Raw genomic sequence first — 18,673 nt, forward strand, 5'->3', positions numbered from 1 at the left:
CTGGGTTGAGCCTTTTGACTGTCACTTCAGCACAGACACAAAGAGACTGAATAGAAGCTTATGAGTAAGCCGTATCCCCCGCCACAGTTCACCGCCGCAGCCCTCTGGGCCCCTTCAGGCACAGGGAGAAGTTTACTCACTCGACGTAGTAGGTGCCGAACTGGGGGTCCTCAATCTTCTCCCAGCCGTAGGGCAGCTCTGGGGGGAAACAGACGGGGGAGAAGACAGACGCAAATCACTTCAAGCACAGCTGATGCACTACATGGACAATTGGACACACGCAATGAGGCATGGTGCTTTGACTGGCAGCTTCACAGCATGCTTACCTACACACAGAGAACAAGAGGCCTGCTTTTATTTGTCACTGTGTGTTTAGGGTTTAATACACACTGTAAAGGAGGCAGGGAGAGGAGGAGGAAACGCTGAGCTGTTACACAGCCTCCCTGGAAAGTAATAGCCTTTTCTCTCCTGCAGTGTGTATGTGTGCAACATCTTGAGTCTCTGCTGCTGTGTGACAAACGCATGCGGCTCAGAGGAGATCTTTACGCAAGAGGGGCCATAGAAAATTGCCTTTTGAGAGATGCTGCACTGATGAGCCTCCCTGCATGTGTCCCAGAAGCCATTAGGAGGAGCGGGGCAGGCTGGAGACCGGAGGTTTGTGCTGTGTCACCGGCATGACTGTGCCCGGGACCGCTCAGCTGTTCAATCACCGTCTGTTAGCCAGCGCCCTCTTCAGAGAGGCTGGGATGGGGCTCATGCACACACTGCTCTATGCAGCAGGGAGTAGGGGATGATGTGTAAGTGTGAGGAGGAGAGTCTAGGAGTGGGACACGCATATGTTACTACCACAACACAGCTAACCTCAGAAATATTGTCTTACCTCCTTCCTCGCATTTCTCAGGAGGTTTGGCCTTCTTGGCGAGGCGGGGGTCCAGCCAGGTGGTGGTCTTGCTGTTGTGACTGAAGTACAGAGAGGAGACAGGGCTGTAGGTGCAGCAGGGATGCATTCATATATCACACCGATAAATTATCAGCCATCGGGAAATGTATCTATACTATCTGTGTTAATTCATAAGAGCCAATAATATGCAGCCACATTAATTTTATTGACAGAAGAAGAAGAAGAAACAGAGAAGAAGTAGGAAGAGATGAAGAGGAAGAAGAAGAAGTAGGAAGAGATAAAGAGGAAGAAGAAGAAGTAGAAGGAAAAAGAAGAAGAAGGAGGAAGAAGAAGAAGAAGATGAAGAAGAAGGAGGAAGAGATGAAGAAGAAGAAGAAAAAGAAAAAGAAGAAGATGAAGAAAGAAGAAGAAGGAGGAAGAGATGAAGAAGAAGAACAAGAAGAAGAAGTAGCAGAGAAGAAGGAGGAAGAGATGAAGAGGAAGAAGAAGTAGAAGGAAAAAGGAGGAAGAGATGAAGAGGAAGAAGAGGAAGTAGAAGGAAGAAGAAGAAGAAAAATAAGAAGATGAAGAAGAAGAAGAAAAAGAAGAAGATGAAGAAAGAGGAAGAAAATGAAGACAAAGTTTTTTACAGTTTAAGAAGAAGACGGCACAACTGTAATTTCAGAGAGGAGGGGACACGTCTACGAGTTTAAACACAACAGATCTCATTACAGCCATGAGAGGCCATGAGAAGCAGGTACTTATCAGATCTGGCTGAGAAAATAAATCCACACTGTGCTCCTGTAGTAAAAACACTGAAGACACAGTGACAATTCAGCAATTAGCAGCGCTCAGGAGCCACCGTACCTGGGAGCTCTTCCACCAGCTTCAAAAAACAAACAGAGCTACAAGCTCCCCGAAAAAACAAAAAGTGTGGCTAACTTCCAATCTGCTGGGATCAAATGGCTTATTAAAGAAGCCTTTTTTAAATATTAGTGAAATCTTAACAAAGCTCAGAGGACCCTTTGAGGTACAGAGAGGCGGGTGAGACGAGGGAGAAAGAAGAGGAACACATAGACCACAGGAAGAAAAGAATGAGCAGCTGCAGAGATCATAAGGAGCAGAACTGAGGGAGCAGGTCAGGGGTGGCGAGCTCCATTTAGCCTGTTGTTTCTCCGGCTGGCAGAATGAGCTATTGATTTAGCAGCGAGCAGCAGCACCTGGCTCTGTCAGCTGCTCAGCACTGACTGGCTGCCACACTAACCAGCCAGGTAAACAATGCGGGCCTGCTGCTTTTAGCACCAGCCAACAGACCAGACATCAAACACAGGGGGGAATGAAAGCAAAAACTTAATTGAGAAGAACACAACTGCCAACAGATAGCCTCCATGTCGAACACCTGGTGATACGGTACAGAAGGGAGCACGCTGGAAGGGGACTAGAGAGGACTCTCTGCCAGATCTCTCAACACATTTGGCTTACCATGGTGGTAAAAGAGATGAATTGGGAGAGAGGACTGGGAGTGGGATTAGCATAATGCTGATGTAATAGGAGAGTAACAGGATCAAAACAATGCAAGTAGTAGTAGTGAGACTACTTACTCTATGAAATAGACCATGCCGGTCTCTGTGTAGGCCATCTCCCAGCTTTTTGGCAAAGGATCCTGACTTTCATCCTGGGGGTTCCACGCGCGCAGGTCCATGGCCGCGGCCGACTGGGTGTAGCTGGGCACCGTCTTCCTCCACTCCGCCTTGTCCTTGTGCTCTGTGGCCAGGCATGGGGTGAGGGACACGGGCATGGAGACAGACAGAGGGATGGGTTGGGTGTAGGGGTATGGGATGTGGTAAAAGGAGAAGGAGACAGGAGGTGAGAGTGTGGCGCCATTGGAGCTCCTCTGGGCTCCTTGCATCTCTCCCTGCTGCTGCTGCTGCTGCTGCTGCTGCCGAGCTGATTTTTCCTCTGTACACTGGGGTGGACGGTTACATCCACAGGAGTGGAAGTGGTAGAGAGAGAGAGAGAGAGAGAGAGAGAGAGAGTACACAGAGAGGACGGAAGCGCCGCAATTGCCATAGGATTTGCATGTCAGCAGCGATGTACTGGGAGCTGCCTCCCAGGCAAGGGGCAGAGCTGACCAATGCTTCAGCCCCGCCGCGTGCGTCACATCACAACTCTATTAGTATCACACAGGCTGCTTCATGTGGTGTGTTTGCCCTAATCTTGATGCGTGCGTGCGCGCGCTCCTATCTGCAGGTTTTCATCTGGCTACGTATGACCTAGCTTCATCAGGGCATTGAGTGTTTGGCTGGGGCAATTGAATGGCAGCAATGGAAAGTGACAGCTGTTGACTGGGACAAGCCAAGAGCTTTTTGTGCTGAAAATCGGGGCCTCTTTTTCATGCTGGAACCAGGAGGGGGTTTCTGCACTTATAAAGTCAGAATAGATGACTACATGCAGACACTTGCTCGAGGCTATGGCAGCTTTCAGCCCTCGCAGAGAAATACAAACTGGGCTGTTGCAGATGTGAGGCATGTAGGCTTCAGAAAAACTGACGAGAATGCTAAAGGGACACAAAAGAAAAATGGCTGTAAACAGTAACGCGCGACTATTAATAAACTACCTTCTAGGCATGGTTGATATGTCTTCTGCTACCGCCTCTTGATGTGCACCCTCACCACTTGAACAATCCAATCCATCCGCACGCTGACGAAGGTTTAATAAACTGCATTTGAGATTACACAGCTCATAGGAGTGACATCCTTCTACAATGACTGTTTTTTTTTTCTTGGCCGGGCTCCACACCGCCATCATTACTGCCCAAGGCCACAGCCATGATGTGTGTCTGACAGTGTTTCTCCCTCTCGCTCTCGGATGTGAGATGAGCAGTAACGCACTCGCCGATCTATTATTTTTTAACTAATATCCTCTCTGTCCCTTGACAAGTGTCATAGTGTAAAGACACATTCCTCTTGTGAATGCGAGACACGATTCATCCAACATACAAGAAGTTTTTATGAGATGAATAAGCCTGTTATGTTCCAGATAGATGAGGGGTCATGCAGGCCAACACAATTGCCAGGGAATTTGACAGTCTATTGACATTTCCTTGACATACTTGAACTCGGTGCATTGAAAAAACACTGAGAAACTGAGAAATAAGGACTAATCTCACAGCTAATATCTTAACATGATCTCCGGCTGTGGACCGAACGGCATAATGTGGTCCTAGAAACACCTTTTCTCAGTGGATCTAACAAAGAAGCTATATTTATCTGTCTGTCTGTGGAAAGACGTCTTCAGCACGATAGCGGCACGACTGTGCAAGAAGCAGTCATGTTCTTCACGTTAGGATCAAATGAAGGCTGACTTCAAGACTGGCATGGTCCAGGCAAGGGGCCCAAAATTAGGTGCTTGGCCCCCTCACACGTTACGCCCCTGGCCCACATTCGTTTTGATGTAGTCATGAAACTTCACAGATGTGTAGTTGAGATCAAAATGAGAGCTGAGTTTGAAGATGTTTATTTTATTATCATAACCCTTTATTTTTTTGAATCTATATTTTTAAATGAACTTTTATGTGTTACTTTATCTTTATCACTATTGTTATTGCTTGTGTTTATTTTTTATTCTTTATCTTTTATCATTTTAACTACTCATTTTATTGCAATTGGTGTGCGTTAGTCATTTTTGTTTTCCTAATATCCCATAATATTCAATCACTTGTGAAGCACTTTAAATTGCATTTTGATTTGTTTGAAAGGGTCTGTATGAATAAAATTTGATTGATAATATAGTAATGACTATTGACTATTCGTTGTTTGGAACATCAACATGTTGATGGAGGTCATGGCTGTGTTGTGATGCAATCGCAAGACGGTCCCTAGTCTATTTCCGGCAATGACTGTAACATTTTAAGTAAAACACCATAATCCAACCTATCTGACATTTCTCCTGTGCTCATTCTATAAACTATGTTTGCTTCGCCAACAACTTTGCAGACTAACTTACCAGTTTTGGGTAGAATGAAGCTGTCAAGTCTGTGGCCCATGTCTCCAACATGATGTTAGTGAAACTGTTGTTATTAATGAGCTTTAAAAGCATGAAATTGTGATTTGTTCTATTTATCCTTAATCACAAAAATGCAAATAATTACAAATTTGGCAATGTAATGTAATATTCATTAGTAATTAGCTGTTTTTGCCCACAGGGTCTTTTTGTGCAGAGTGGCTCATTTTGCTAACAATCTGGAGCGGCGGTGTCGTGCTGCAGCAGGCCAGGGTGTGCTGGAGACCCGTCACTGAGGCCAGAACAGAGGACGGACCAACTGAGCGAGGCAGCTCCAGCAAAGGCCCAGAAGCTGCACATTTTTTCAGCTGGCTGGTTTAAACTGGGGGGACTGGTATTATAAGTGATAACTATTTCAAATGGAAGGTTATTATGTAACACATCGGCACATAATTCTGGCCGTTACCATTTTACGTTGTCACGTTTTAGAATAACAAAGCAGTTGGAGAGTTTTCTAACTAGTTTTGCAACAAGGACAACTCCATGAGCCATGTGAGGACATCCTTGTGGGGGGATTCAAACAAGGACGAAGTCTATCCCTCCAATGGGGGATTGCTTCTATTGATCTCAGACAGAGTTAGACTACTTCCTGTGATTTAGTACTGACCTTGCATGCAGAACAGCTAATCCTGAGAATGTTTGTTTGGAGAAAAGAGTGATAAGGGGGAGAGAAAAAAAGGCCCTGCTGTTTTGCATCCTGAGAAAAATATAATGAACTGCTGGGCGAAGGAATAAATTGAGCAAACAAAAAAACAACATCTGGGGTTACGGAGCACAGGTGCATTATAACGAGCTGCGTGAAGCGCAGTGGCGTCTCTCACCTGCCAGGCCGTTGACCATCGGAGGCCTCTCTTCCTCGTCCTCCTCCTCTGGCGCGGCGCTGTCCTTTCTGTCCATCTTGCTGACTGAGGTTGTGCGTTTTCGCTGGACCTCTGTGTCAAATTCCTCGTCGAACAGAACCTGGTCCACCAAGTCCGGCTGCACGGGGCTGGGCTCCGCGGGGGGCTTCGGGGTCCCGTAGTAGTTGCCTGGAATGAGGAGAGGAAGAGAGAGACAACAAAATATACTGGTAAGTATGTTTGAGAGGATTTCCTTTAGGACTCCAACTAAAGATTATTTTCATTATTGAATAATCTGCAGATTATTATTTGATTTGATGATCAACAAATCGACAAACCACTGCAGCTTCCTTGTCTACGATCATGTCACAGCCCTAACTTGTACCTTCCATTACTGCAGCCCTAACATTAACCCCTAGCAATCAGCTGACCCAAAATCTCCATCTAGTCTTAATCCTAAACCCATGTTCAAACCACACAGCAGCCCCTCGAGGAAGCAGGTAAACTGCTGGACCTTATGAGTACAGTAATACCAGCCTGCGCACACACAAAGGTTAAATACAGTGGGAAAGAAGTGCAGGTCTCCTCTTGACTTTACAGTACACCACAGAACAGGAGGAGACAACTAAGCACCAGTGCAGCAGCAAAACCACTTTGTTGATACCAGATCAAGTAGAGACCATCTCACCCCGACTGTAGCAGCTGTTTAAATTTCTTTAAAGGCACAGGGGAGTCTGATCGTTAGCTACAAATCATATCTGGCCGGTGCTGTGCAGGCCGGAACAAAATGAGGTCAAGCTTTTTGCTGCCGTAGCTCAGTTTTTGGAACAGTTACGCAGATAAGGTAAAGTGGTTTTTCTCCCCTCACTTAGCTAATTCCCCATCGGGTGCCACTATTGCTGTCACGACCGACCCGCACAGTTGGTCCGAGGAAGGTTTTACTCGGGGTACCATATGCTTCATCTGACACACAGAGAGGGTCATGTTGTCTCTCCGGAGCCAGACGTGCTGGGTAGTTGCACCTTATAGAACTAATAGGAGCTTTTAATGTAACAACAGAGACACGATCCCCTGCTGGCTTCCCATCTGCAAAAACACAGAGTGTGAGACAGAAAGGTTTCTCTAATTAATTAATTAATTAAGTCTAATTTTTTGTTTTATTTGATTTCTTATATCTTATGTTTGTATTATCATTAGTTTCTTTTTATTTATAAAGCCTTTAACGGCGTCATACAGCACATCACTTCTTTATTATACTGGTCCCCTATTTATTATGTTACCCATTCAAGTCCCATGTACTGTACAAATACTAAATCTGGAAAAAACTGCTTTTGATTTTTGAGCTGCAAACACTTGGGAAACCTAACACACTTGTACCAATAGGTCAATTTAAAAGCACGACTAGACTACTCTTGATTGTAATTTATGAATGTTTTTAATTGTGTTCTGGTGTATTTATTCTGCTTTTAAATCAATGAAAATGAGGTCAGGCCTTCAATGGTTCTTCAAGATTTAAAATCAATGTTGACTGAATAAATCATCTCTATTAGCAGCATGATTCATTACCGAAGCAGCCCCAGCCCTCAGACATAAAAACCAAAAAAGCCAGGATTGTTGCATTGTCATATTTACTGCTGCGTTCCCCGGGGAGCTGTGACTACAGCATTTATACCAAGGTAGGTTCTCAAGCACTCGATTGCCCCTTTGAGTCCATCAGCTTGCCTTTGCTGTCGTGTTGGTGCCTGAGGCGGCAAAACAGCCTGACTCCACAGAGCGAGTCTTCAGTCTCTCCACAACTCTAGGAGAAGGGGTGACCCACTTTACCGCTCGCTACCTTCTCCCTCAGTGCAAGAGAATGACAGAAAGGATGAAAACTTAAAAGCACATGAGGTGAAAAAAAATAAAAAAATGTTGGGAAATGATGGCACAAATATCGATTTATCGGTTTGTGGGAAACCAGCGGTCCTCGGGTGTTTGTGTGGGATTGCGGCGTGGGTAAGACTGAGCTGTGTCGAAGTGGCTGAACATTGTGTTGTAGCGGTTAAACGGCGCACCGGGGAGTGGACAAATACTGTGACGATGGAGTCGACTGGGAGGAAGCGTGTGAAACGAGAATGGGAGCAAAGAGGGAGGCGGCGGAGAGTGAGAGAACGAGAGAGTGCTTTCTTACTGACATGAAAATATTCTGACAAGGGAATTAAAGTTCCATATCGGGCAAAAATGAGTAACAATCTCGCTTTCTTAGTCTAATTTCTCTCATTTAAATGAATATTTCCAAAAGCCTATTAAACTATTGTTTGCCCTAAGTGAGACAAACAAGAATACAGATTGATTTGCATGTAAATACACAGTCATACATCATAATTCATTAAGGTAATTACATTAATCCGTGTTTTTAATTTGTGAAGCGTTAATATTGGTACCCTTATTGAAAAAAAACACTGAATCCTTTGCTGGATTTGTAATTAATAGGATGCTTACTGCCGGAATGCAAATTGAGGGAGTTAAATTAGAAGTGGTAATTTGCTCCGTGCACTCCTCGGCTTTCTGAAGCCCACACAAAGGTACACGAAGCCTATGTAAGTACCTATTAGCAAAAGGAGCTGGGAGACACTGGCCACAATAAGGAAGTGCACTGAGATGGATCGGGGTTGTAATTATACTGTACTAATGAGCCGCAGTATGAAGGGGCAGCCGTTGATGAGGATTTATAACTTAATTTCTGCGTGAATGTGAAAAGAACTCAACAGACTGGAGGCTGTTTAACTTCACCTAAAGAAATTAAGTGAGATTTCTCTTTGAGGAGTTCGAGTCTTCGGGCCGACGTCGTTAAAATGAGCTCTTTGCTTGAATCTCATGCGGCTCCTCAATTTTGTTTTACTTCTACTTACTTATTCTAACAAAATGCAGTCGAGTTTGGCAATAACATCCCCCGACTGCGGTGCACAACGCTCCCCAGGCATCTACAGACAGTTTTTATTTTTTTATTCAGCGCAGTGTATATAATTGTGTTGTATTACATAATAGAAGTTATTAATTAACCACTGTTTCATTTAATAGAGCTAGAATGCTCAATCGTATTAATATTCTAATGTGACCTTGCTTTTGATGTGACAACTGCGTACAGCATTTTATCATATCAAAGATTTCGACTAGCTCTAGTAATAACAATTAGATTCAATTATTAAAAAAACAGCCAGAACATGGGAAGAAAAACTGCACGCGATCAAACAGACATGATATTTGTGATTCTAATAGATAAATGATGAATAACTAAGTGAATGAATATCAGATGAATTAATACTGAGCGTGTGACGGGCACAGCGGAGGAATAAAACCAGGCTATGTTGACAATGTGCTTATTAAAGTAGATTCTAGCAGAAAAAGTGGCCATGAATTAGTCTGCTTGAGAGGAAAAATGCCTTATTTAGTGTGATCAGTATTGACAACGTCAAACACTGTCAGCGTCAAGGCTGATTGAGGTCGAGGCACAAATTACATTGTTAGCTATAGGCTTAAAGAAGTGTGTCATCACTGGAAAGTAGGTCCTTGCATAAAAGCTGGCTTGTCTATGCAGTAGAAAGACATTTATTTATGAATTTATATAATTGGTGCTACATGACCAGGGAGAACAGAGATAAAGGGCTGTGGAGTTCATTTTTGTTGAAAAGGCAGACAACCTACAACAACCACAGTCCGCTGATGGGTGGCGTACTCAGCCTCTGTTTTCACAGTACAGGAACAATCTGGCAGTGACTTCTGTTGCAGCTTAACAGTATGCTAAAATACATTTCTGAAAACATTTTAGGTGAGAAATACACAGTGCAGTGACAGAACATTGGTTTAAAATTCAGCAGCAGTGCTTAGTTTTGACAGTTTGGCTCTCTCAATCTGATTATTCTCTTTGTGACTGTTGATGCAGGCATACAAAAATGTGGACATGCTATCTGTAGCTGACACAACAGAGATCTAGCCAGATGACATGTTTTGCACCACTCTGGGTGCAGGAAAAAATTGCGGGAAGTGATTTAAAAGCTGGCCGTAAATCAGTAAAGTTCATGTTTAAGCCTGCAACCTTTCAAATGTCACGCACTTGTAAATTGGGGCTATAATTGCTGCGGTTGTCTTGGTAGCCCAATGTTAGCAACAGGGTAAGAAAAAAGGCAAACTTAAAGCCGCTACAAGGACCTTTCATTCTTTGTTGATTCTGGCGGCCCCTGTGGACGAACGTGGCATGACTACCACCGTCTTCTGACAATAAAGATCTAGCAATTATTTTAGAAGCGAGTGAAAGAAAGACGCGATGTATTTTTAATAGTATGTTCCCTTTGTGAACTGAGATAATTATAATAACATGATGGCTAAACAAAGTAAACTTTTTTTGGCACTGTTCATACACCTAGCTTACATGTAAACGAACGGATTCAGCTGCGTAGTTGTAGGCCGAGTAGCATTGTTGCGCTAAAGGCCAAAATAAATGTCATGTTAGCAGCCAGTTGCTCTGCTATCATCTGGCAATACATGAGTATCCACTGCTGTAATCAGATTACAGAGCAGCTACTTTTCTCAGGCTGTGACAGTCCTCAATTCAACCTGAGCAAAGAGTAGTTTTAAATTTTCAGAATCTGGAATATTAAGAATAAGAACAATATAAAAACAGCCAACCTTCTGGCTGATGGTCTTGTTTGGTTATGTAGGTCACATAGAGGCATCAGAATTAAAATTGAGACGGTTACATAACCACTGAAAAGTTCCTTGTAGTACTATTAATAGATAGTTTACTGTAAATTGGCTCAGAATGAGTCATTTACTTGTCAATGACTTGTCACTGTTGGGCCAGCAGCAGAGAGAAATCAGTTTTTTTCCAGTTAATCTTATAAATTCAATGTATTTATAGCTCATCTAGCGACGCGGAGGCCGCAGCTATGCTTTCCCTGACGACTGATGCCATCTCCTCCTCATGAGCGAGGGAGAAGAAAACGCCGATCTAACCTGTCTGTGATCCCTGATACATCATTCTGCCTCATTAAAAGATATCCAATGTCTCATTATCAGGACAAAGACCTTGCCGGGACAGATTCTAAAAATCGTTGCTAATTTGAATGGGGTGTCTGGTCACCCTTTGGCGACCCTGATGATGTCAGAGTGGCCACCTCAAATCCTCCACCTTAATTACTGCCTCGGATTAATAGGCTGTTCATTCTTAGGAGAAAATACAAAACAGAGAGAAAAGCCTGGGAGCCACCATGCTAACAGCTCCCCATGACCATGTGTGTGTGGTTAAATAGACACCTGTTGATATGGGCACTGCATCAACACAACAGCATGCTCCGTTCTGTTATAAATGTAACAGTGTGCAGGAAGAAATAGAGCGAAGGATTAGTGTGATATCTTGGAAGGAACGGTTCTTCCCACAAGCTGGTCCCTAATGATGGATCAATCTCCTGACCTTTGGATTTGTACAATATGCTGCTGAACCGTCGGTTGCCCACTCACAACATGTCACAGGCTACATGAGCATTTTGAGCAATTATGCTGTATACGTACACATATAGAAAATGTATACTTACTTTTGTTCTGCACCGCTTTTTCTATTGTAAAAGCAGACTGTATGGAAGGATAAGGATAGAATATCTTAGTGTTTGTTATGTGCCCCTTTTGCTTTAAAGACAGCATTGCACTCGAGCTGGCATGGACTCCACAAGCTGTGTGTGCGAAACCTGATGACTCATTTTATCCCAGCATGAATTTACAGTAATCCACAAAGCTTCGTGTTTTTGCTTTGGCTTGGCGTTTTCAGTCTTCAAAGGGTTCAAAGGGGTTGAGGTCGGGTGACTGTGGAGTCCGTGACAGACACAAGGAGTCCTGACTGTCTTCAAGTAGTTCTGTCAAAGCTCTGAGGTGTGTTTGGCCTCGTTATGCTGCTGCGGTATGAATACTTTGCCACAAAGACGCAAACCAGGAGGTGTAGCATGTCTCTGAAGGATGGTGTGGTATGTCATTTTGTAAAAATCTCTTGGATTCTCTTGAAAGACTTGGATTCATTAGTAAATAGGCCTGTTTTCCCCGTCATCCACTGTGAAAGTCCGGCATTTTTTAGGCGACCTCAAGTATTTGGCCTCGTCTCCCCTCCTGGGAAGTGGTTTAGAAACTGCGACCCGACCACTACAAGACAGTCTTGTGACCAAACTTTTGCTGTTTTCGTTTTTTATTCTGCAAATTCTGAATCTGTGATGAAGTTGTTTTTCAGTCGCTCAGGGAACTAAGCCTGATGGATCCATCTTCTGACGGAGTGGTCACTTTAGGGTCTGCCTGATCGTGCTTTGGATACAACTGATCCAGTTTCTGCAAAGTATCTTAGAGTTATATGCACTTAGAAACCCTCTTGGAAACCTTAAGTCTCGCCATGATTTGACACTGAGGAAGCTCCTCTTCACTTAGAATAACAATTTGACCTCTGACACCTCAAACTTTCTGATTATTTTTAAGGTTTACACAACAGTATTAAAAGATGTTCGGCGTGGTCGCCCACTGTGCATCTCGACTGGGCCGCTATGTTTAATCTATTAGAGGCTCTGTTGTCTTAAACACAGAACAGGACAGCGGATAAAAATATTACAGCCCATCACAACAAATTCAACAGTTTTCATCATCAGCAGCTTATGTAATTTTAATCTCGCTTCGCTTTTGTCACATGGTGGCAAAATGACAAGCACCGGTCGTGATAAAAGGTAAACATCAGCAGAAACAGTGCCCACAGAGGGCTGATCGTTTCAGCATAGTGTTGTTACATTCAGGCTCTTTTTGCAGCTTTGTGAGAGTGGTGGGTGGACAGTGGAAAGCAAAAGGCATTTTCATTTTAACAGCCTGGGCCAACACTTGCTTGGCACTGTCAGCGAATTACACAGTCATTGACTCATGTTACACATGCAGGGTCGAGTTTGATGCCAGTAAGAAGTAGTTTTAATGTCAAAGGGATTTTTTTTTGTGTGCCCGGAGAGATCCTGAGCTGAAATATGCACCGCTAACCAGGAAACAAATGCATATGTACAGTACGTGTGTGTGTGTGTGTGTGTGTGTGTGTGTGATCTGTTTCAGGCAGCAGCTGCCAGCGTATCTCATCTCCAACTCGTGAGAATCTGAATAGTATGTGATTTCGACTGTGACCGGGGTTATATCTCCAGCGAGGCTCTCTAAATCTCAATATATCCTTCATAAAAACTTTCATTATAAGCAGTGATTGAGGCGCTACAGAGAAAAGATTAATGCAGTCATGGTCATTTAGTGATGTGAAATACAAGCTAATGGATTTGTGGCAATGTTTTCAAACACAAATGGATATCGGAGACGCCCCTTTATGCTGTGGAGGTTTTGGAAAACCTCTCAAGGGTTTTATAGTCTGGCTCAGGCCTTCCTCCACCACCTCTCTCTCACTCGGCGTTTATCCCTCTGCCTCTCTGAACCTGCCAGCCACAGTCACAGGCCCTCATTAATCATTGACGATGGGCTTCCACTCTCCTGGGCAGTGCCCAGTTTGCCCAGGCCTCATAGCTGAATGCCAGTGCCTCGGGCGGGTGAAGCCCATCTTGCGCTCCAGCCTTGGCTCGGGGTTCGGGCCCTGCTTGGCATGGATCCCCGCACTTTACAAGCCAACCTTGTCAGCCCTGCATTCCTATGCTCCCTGTGCTTGTGTGTGTGTGTGAGGTGCACAACTTATGACCTGCCTCTCATAAATACAGGTCCTTCCTAGTTTATGTTCATCTCCTCAGTCTGTGTACTGACACCTGATATAAATTACACTTCCTTCCTTACACATCTTTACTTCCATCCCGTTATTTTTCTTACTAAGCTGCACTCATCCATCCAAATCCTGCCCCTCTTTATCCTTCCATCTTTTGTTCTGCAACTTTTCTGTCTCAGCTATTCTCTTCTCTTAAGTTATTTGGATGTGTGCAATAAGAAAACTAATCCTGTGTTATCAGCAGTTCAGTCGTAGGAGCAGAGGTACTTCTTACTAATCTTTCAAGCCTCTGTCTTTGCCAGGTCCTAGGAGTGGGCAGCTGTTGCGAGCTAGCGCAGCACCTTTTCACCCTCCCTCCTCTGTGACTTCTGGCCCGCTGCCCTGCCTCTATCTAATCCACAGCTACGCAGCTTTGCCTCCGAAACTTCACAAAGCCTATAATACCAAAAAACGACCCCATTATAAAATGGTTGTAGGCAATGTGGTCCAAAACAAGGGGGCGGTAAATGGTCATTTCTTTTCTAGTGAAGTCAAAGGGAATACATTTTGTATTGCACAAAGGGGATTTCATCATCTTCTGTCCCTCGTCAAATTGGCACCTTGCAGAGTTACAACTAAGGACTGTAACTGTCACAGCGAATCAAAGCGGCCTCACTCTGTCTTGTCTATAATTCGTCCTTTTTTCCCCTCCCTCCCGGCCTTTGTGGCCTCATTTGTGGTGTGCAATTCTGTACTTTTTTCTTCTACTTCCCCTGAATCCTTTCAGAAGGCCACTGACCCATGATACTACCTACCTAATAAAAGTAATGTTTCCTGGGTCTGCTCTGAGATTTCTAGCCTGATAAAAGGCCGTTTTTCCTCGACACTGTTGCCAAATGTTTGCTCACTGAGGAACTGTTGGGTCTCTGTAAATGGAAGCGTATGGTCTAGACCTGCTCTATATGAAAAGTGTCAAGAGTTAACATCCGTGGTGATTTGGCGCTGCATAAATTAAATATATTTGACTTGCTCATCTTGCTCTAATAGACAAGCATGGACTGTGAAGGCATCCGAGCTAATACAGTTTCACTATTTTAAGCCTTGCGATGAACGTTAGTTGATGTGTAACCGCCTTACATTAGACCAGGGTTCTTCAATGTTCTTCAACAGGCCAAGGACCATATTAAACATATTAAACCGGGCCCACAATAACATGTTGTGCGGCCTATAGTCCCATTTATAAACAAGTCGGTATGTATAGGATTCATGGTTAGACTATCATCAATATTAAATGTCAAGTTAAATGTTTTTCTGTCTTCTTTTTTACAACCTTATTATTTATTTTTCCTAATAATATGTTGGATTCACAACTTTCTATTATTTCTAAGTACTATCAAACAATAATTTGATGGGCCCCCCTGCAGCTACTCTGAGGACACCCTAGGGGTTGCAGACCCCCTGTTGACGACCCAGTCATCAGACAACAACAGATTATCGGGTCAGATTATGTTGAGTACGTCACTTACTGAAAACAAATTACATGGAAATATTTGTATTATTAACTTGCAAAACGAATTTAATCTATTTATCATAGCTACCTAGTTTTTCTAATCTGATTACGTCATCTCGCTCACATGTAATCTATTACTACCTAACACTGGACCCTAGAAAGTAAAAAAAACTCATGATACAATGGTGTATTGAATACATACTAAATAAATGTGAGCATAACTTGAGGAATAATAACTGTGCATTTCCATATTCGACTTCCAGCTGGAATCTTTGAATCGACTTTGTAGCCACCCTACTGTTGCTGAGAAAGACACCTGCTTTCCTTGAATTTTTTGCTCGTCCATTTCGGCTCCCCGTCTCTTGTCATGAATGATTCATGCTGCTGGCTTTTCTGCACCGTCCACAGTGAGGGGGAGAAAATTGGATATGCCCTAATTCACATACATGCATGCAACTCTGGCACACGTGCAAAAATCTAATTCTTGAAAAGTTTCTGCACAGCCAAGGTACCAAGTATTCACTCACACCCTGACACTTCTACATCATCCTGTAAAACTAAAGCTGGCAAACTAATCTCTTTGTTTTTGTGCGGCTCAAACTTCACTCCACCGACGGCTGAGTCAACTCCGCTGCTAAGACCTGCTCGGTATGCAAAGAGCGAGATTGTCGGGGTCTGAAATGTAATGGATTAATGCAGACGCGTAATCATAAACACAATTTTCCTCTTTTATGCATGGTTAAATATTTTCTATAATATTGGCTTGCCGGAATAACTTTCCATTATTGGTGAGCGATATGACAACCAATCACTAAAATGCTCTTTGTCTCTGATAATGGCTTCAGCGGAGCAGAGGGAGTGAGTGTCACTCTTGGTTACAGATTAACCATGGATATATTCAGCCCCTGTTGTTCTACAGGTCTGGAGGATTAGTCACAGCTGTGAACATGGCCGCCCAGGTCGATGTTTCCATTCAATCAGCCACAGATACGGTAAGGCCTCGTTCAGACGGAGAAATGTAACGTCCGCTGAAGAAGCCAGGCATGTGAGGGAGAGACGGAGACGATTTAGGTCCAACTGCTTGAAAACGAAGGTTGGAACAGGGTGTGGTGTTACATGAGCTATCGACACTCAAGAGTTCAGTTCGGTTCGGATTCTGTCCCACGAGAGGGAAATTATTTTTGTAGCATGGAAACAATAAAACACAACAAAACAAGAGAAGACTTACTGTACGCACAACAGAAAGAAGAGCATGTAATGAAAAAACTAGGACAGATGAATGCAGGGATACATGTGCTTGGTTGCAACAAGGGGCAGTTAATTGTATATTTAAGTTTTGTATGTTTATCGCATATAGGGTTCAACTACACATCTATTCTGCTACACCTAAACCTGCATGATGTAAAATTCAGTAAAAAGATCATCTAGGCAGCGTCTCCAGCCTGGCACCACCAGCCTGGCTGTGAAACGTTTGCCGAATTAACAAGGAGGCCCAAATAATTAACAATTTGTCATAGACAGCATTCAATAAAGTTAATTAAGATTCTCTTACTTTAACAACTCACAAAATTGAGCAATTTCATAAGGGAATCTGGGGAATATCTCTCCCTCTTCATCTCCTTCCTGCTGTTGACTGTGTAGTCACTGTGGCTGCTTTGACCGACAGTATGTTGGGATTCAACATCGCAGTCTGCTGAAGTGTAAGTTGTTGGAAATTGTTCCAGGCCACAAGCCATGTCCCAGTGCTGCTCCCTAGCCACACTTTAATGTACTTCCATGAAAATACACGTTAATACAACAAAGTTAGGACGCACGTCCCTTTCCTTTAAAAAGCTGTTTGAGTTTTTCTTTCTCTTCGTCACTTCTCTGTTCGTCTGTTGCTCGCAGGGTATAACAGCACAGTACACTATGTGCTGAAGAGTGCCAGAACAGGTTTTTTATTAACCAAAATGGGAAAAAGGTGTGAAAATTTGTAATAAACTGGGAGAAATACAGGGAGAAACCCCGGGAGAGGGAAATGAAAATCGTGAGATTGCAAGAGGGGAAAAAAAAAGGGGGCATCCTCAAAAGGCTCGGCCACTCACAAGCAGAGACGGGGCGAGGTTCACCAAGACGTTATGGGCTCAGGAATACTGCTTTACACGGCATGTTAACGATGTTTTTTGAAATCAAAGTGGTACGAGTCTAAGAAATGTTTGTGCAAAAGCATTCTGTGTGACAGTCTCTCTGTAAAATCTCTAGTATCAGATCTGTAGTCAATGACTAACTCACCATGTGGAAATCATTCATCACGTGGTAAACATCTCCCTGCATTTCAAAAGCCTGACTGTCTGCAGATCTGTGTTTGTGTGTGAAAACTTTATCTAACAGTTTATCCGTGGAGACTCCGAGGTCAAAAGTTTGGGCATTAATGATTAACTTTCTGCAGGGGCTTCTGAATCTGTGCCTTCAGTACACATACGGTTGTGTTACATTAAGCAGGGGAAGGGCAGAGCCGATCCATTATTCATTCTGTTGACTGGTTCATAGGTTCAGGGTTAGAGGGCCGGTCTCCCAGGGGTTTGATATGGGACAGAGGGCGGAGGAGAGCGCTCTGACGTAGCCAACATATTTCTGGTACAACGTGTAAAAAGCATCAGGATGAAGTTCTGTTTGGCAAGAAAATCACCTGGGGATATATTATCTTCGGTTCTTTCGCATTTTACGGTGACAGGTTGATGACACGGGCAATGTGTTGACTTCACCTGATGACCTAACAGTGCACAACTCAGCGAATTCACAAAAAAAAACAAATAACCAGGGTATCATGAGGGGAATCATCCTCCGCTGCAGCCGAGTCCCCAGGGCGACTGAGACGATGTACTCTACTGTACTCTGTTTCTGTGCTGTTACTTTTTTCCTGCGTAAGCTTTATTGTAGTCTACCTCATTTCTTTCACATCTAACCTGTTCGGGAAGCTTCTCACTGTTACAGCCTGAGTTTTTAAGTGGTTATCGTCAGTTTTTACTTTATTTTGAGCTTGTTTTGTGTTTATTTTATTATATTTTATTGACTTTTATGTACTGATCTTTTATTTTATTGTTTTATTGTTGTAAAGGTCCATCTGTAGTTGTCTATTTTTGGCCATTTTTTATTCAGTTTTGCTATGTGAGGCACTTTGGGCTGCAAGTTTGTATGAAAGGTGCTACAAAAGTGAAGTTGAGGTAACTGAATTCTGATGCGGTCCAAACAAGCAGACAAAGACCACCTAAAAAGCTGTTTTCAAAGTGAATCTATGGTAATAGATATGTGATTTTAGCATCAATTCAAAGGCTGAACTACTGTTAAATCCATCTGCGATCTGTTTAAGATGATCACAAAGCCCATTCATGTAATATCACGTTTGTAATCATGGTGCACAAGTCAAAATGAATGTGTGTTTTGTTCGTGTATTTTGGCAGTTCTTCATTCAGACTATTCTTTTTCATTCTGTTCATCATTATTCAGAACATGAGGTCGAGTTGCGGTCTCGACTCATAATCGGTTATTTCTTGCTGAGGTCTTAGTGAGAACATTAAAGGCAGTAAAGTGCCGCATGACCGGCCATTAGTCTCAGGAATTTTGATTTCCCCCGTGTGGGTCCGTGTGTTGATGAGGTGGGCTGGCAGCCATCTGATCTGATC

At 43.4% G+C, this 18,673-nt stretch overlaps 1 protein-coding gene across 2 annotated transcripts in view; it reads right to left on the bottom strand.

Annotated features, from left to right (window-relative positions):
* The window catches only part of magi3a (membrane associated guanylate kinase, WW and PDZ domain containing 3a), a 126,724-nt gene that overhangs the window by 25,114 nt on the left and 82,937 nt on the right, over positions 1–18,673 (bottom strand). For both annotated transcript variants that reach the window (XM_073470088.1, XM_073470089.1), the window contains exons 4-7: positions 5,764–5,970; positions 2,482–2,644; positions 881–960; positions 141–198 (exon numbers count right to left, since the gene is read on the bottom strand). In XM_073470088.1, coding sequence (XP_073326189.1) covers positions 141–198; positions 881–960; positions 2,482–2,644; positions 5,764–5,970 — 508 coding nt within the window. The remainder of the gene's footprint in view (positions 1–140; positions 199–880; positions 961–2,481; positions 2,645–5,763; positions 5,971–18,673) is intronic.

This window comes from Pagrus major, chromosome 7 (assembly GCF_040436345.1).
Source record: "Pagrus major chromosome 7, Pma_NU_1.0".
In the NCBI taxonomy this organism is placed as follows: domain Eukaryota; kingdom Metazoa; phylum Chordata; class Actinopteri; order Spariformes; family Sparidae; genus Pagrus; species Pagrus major.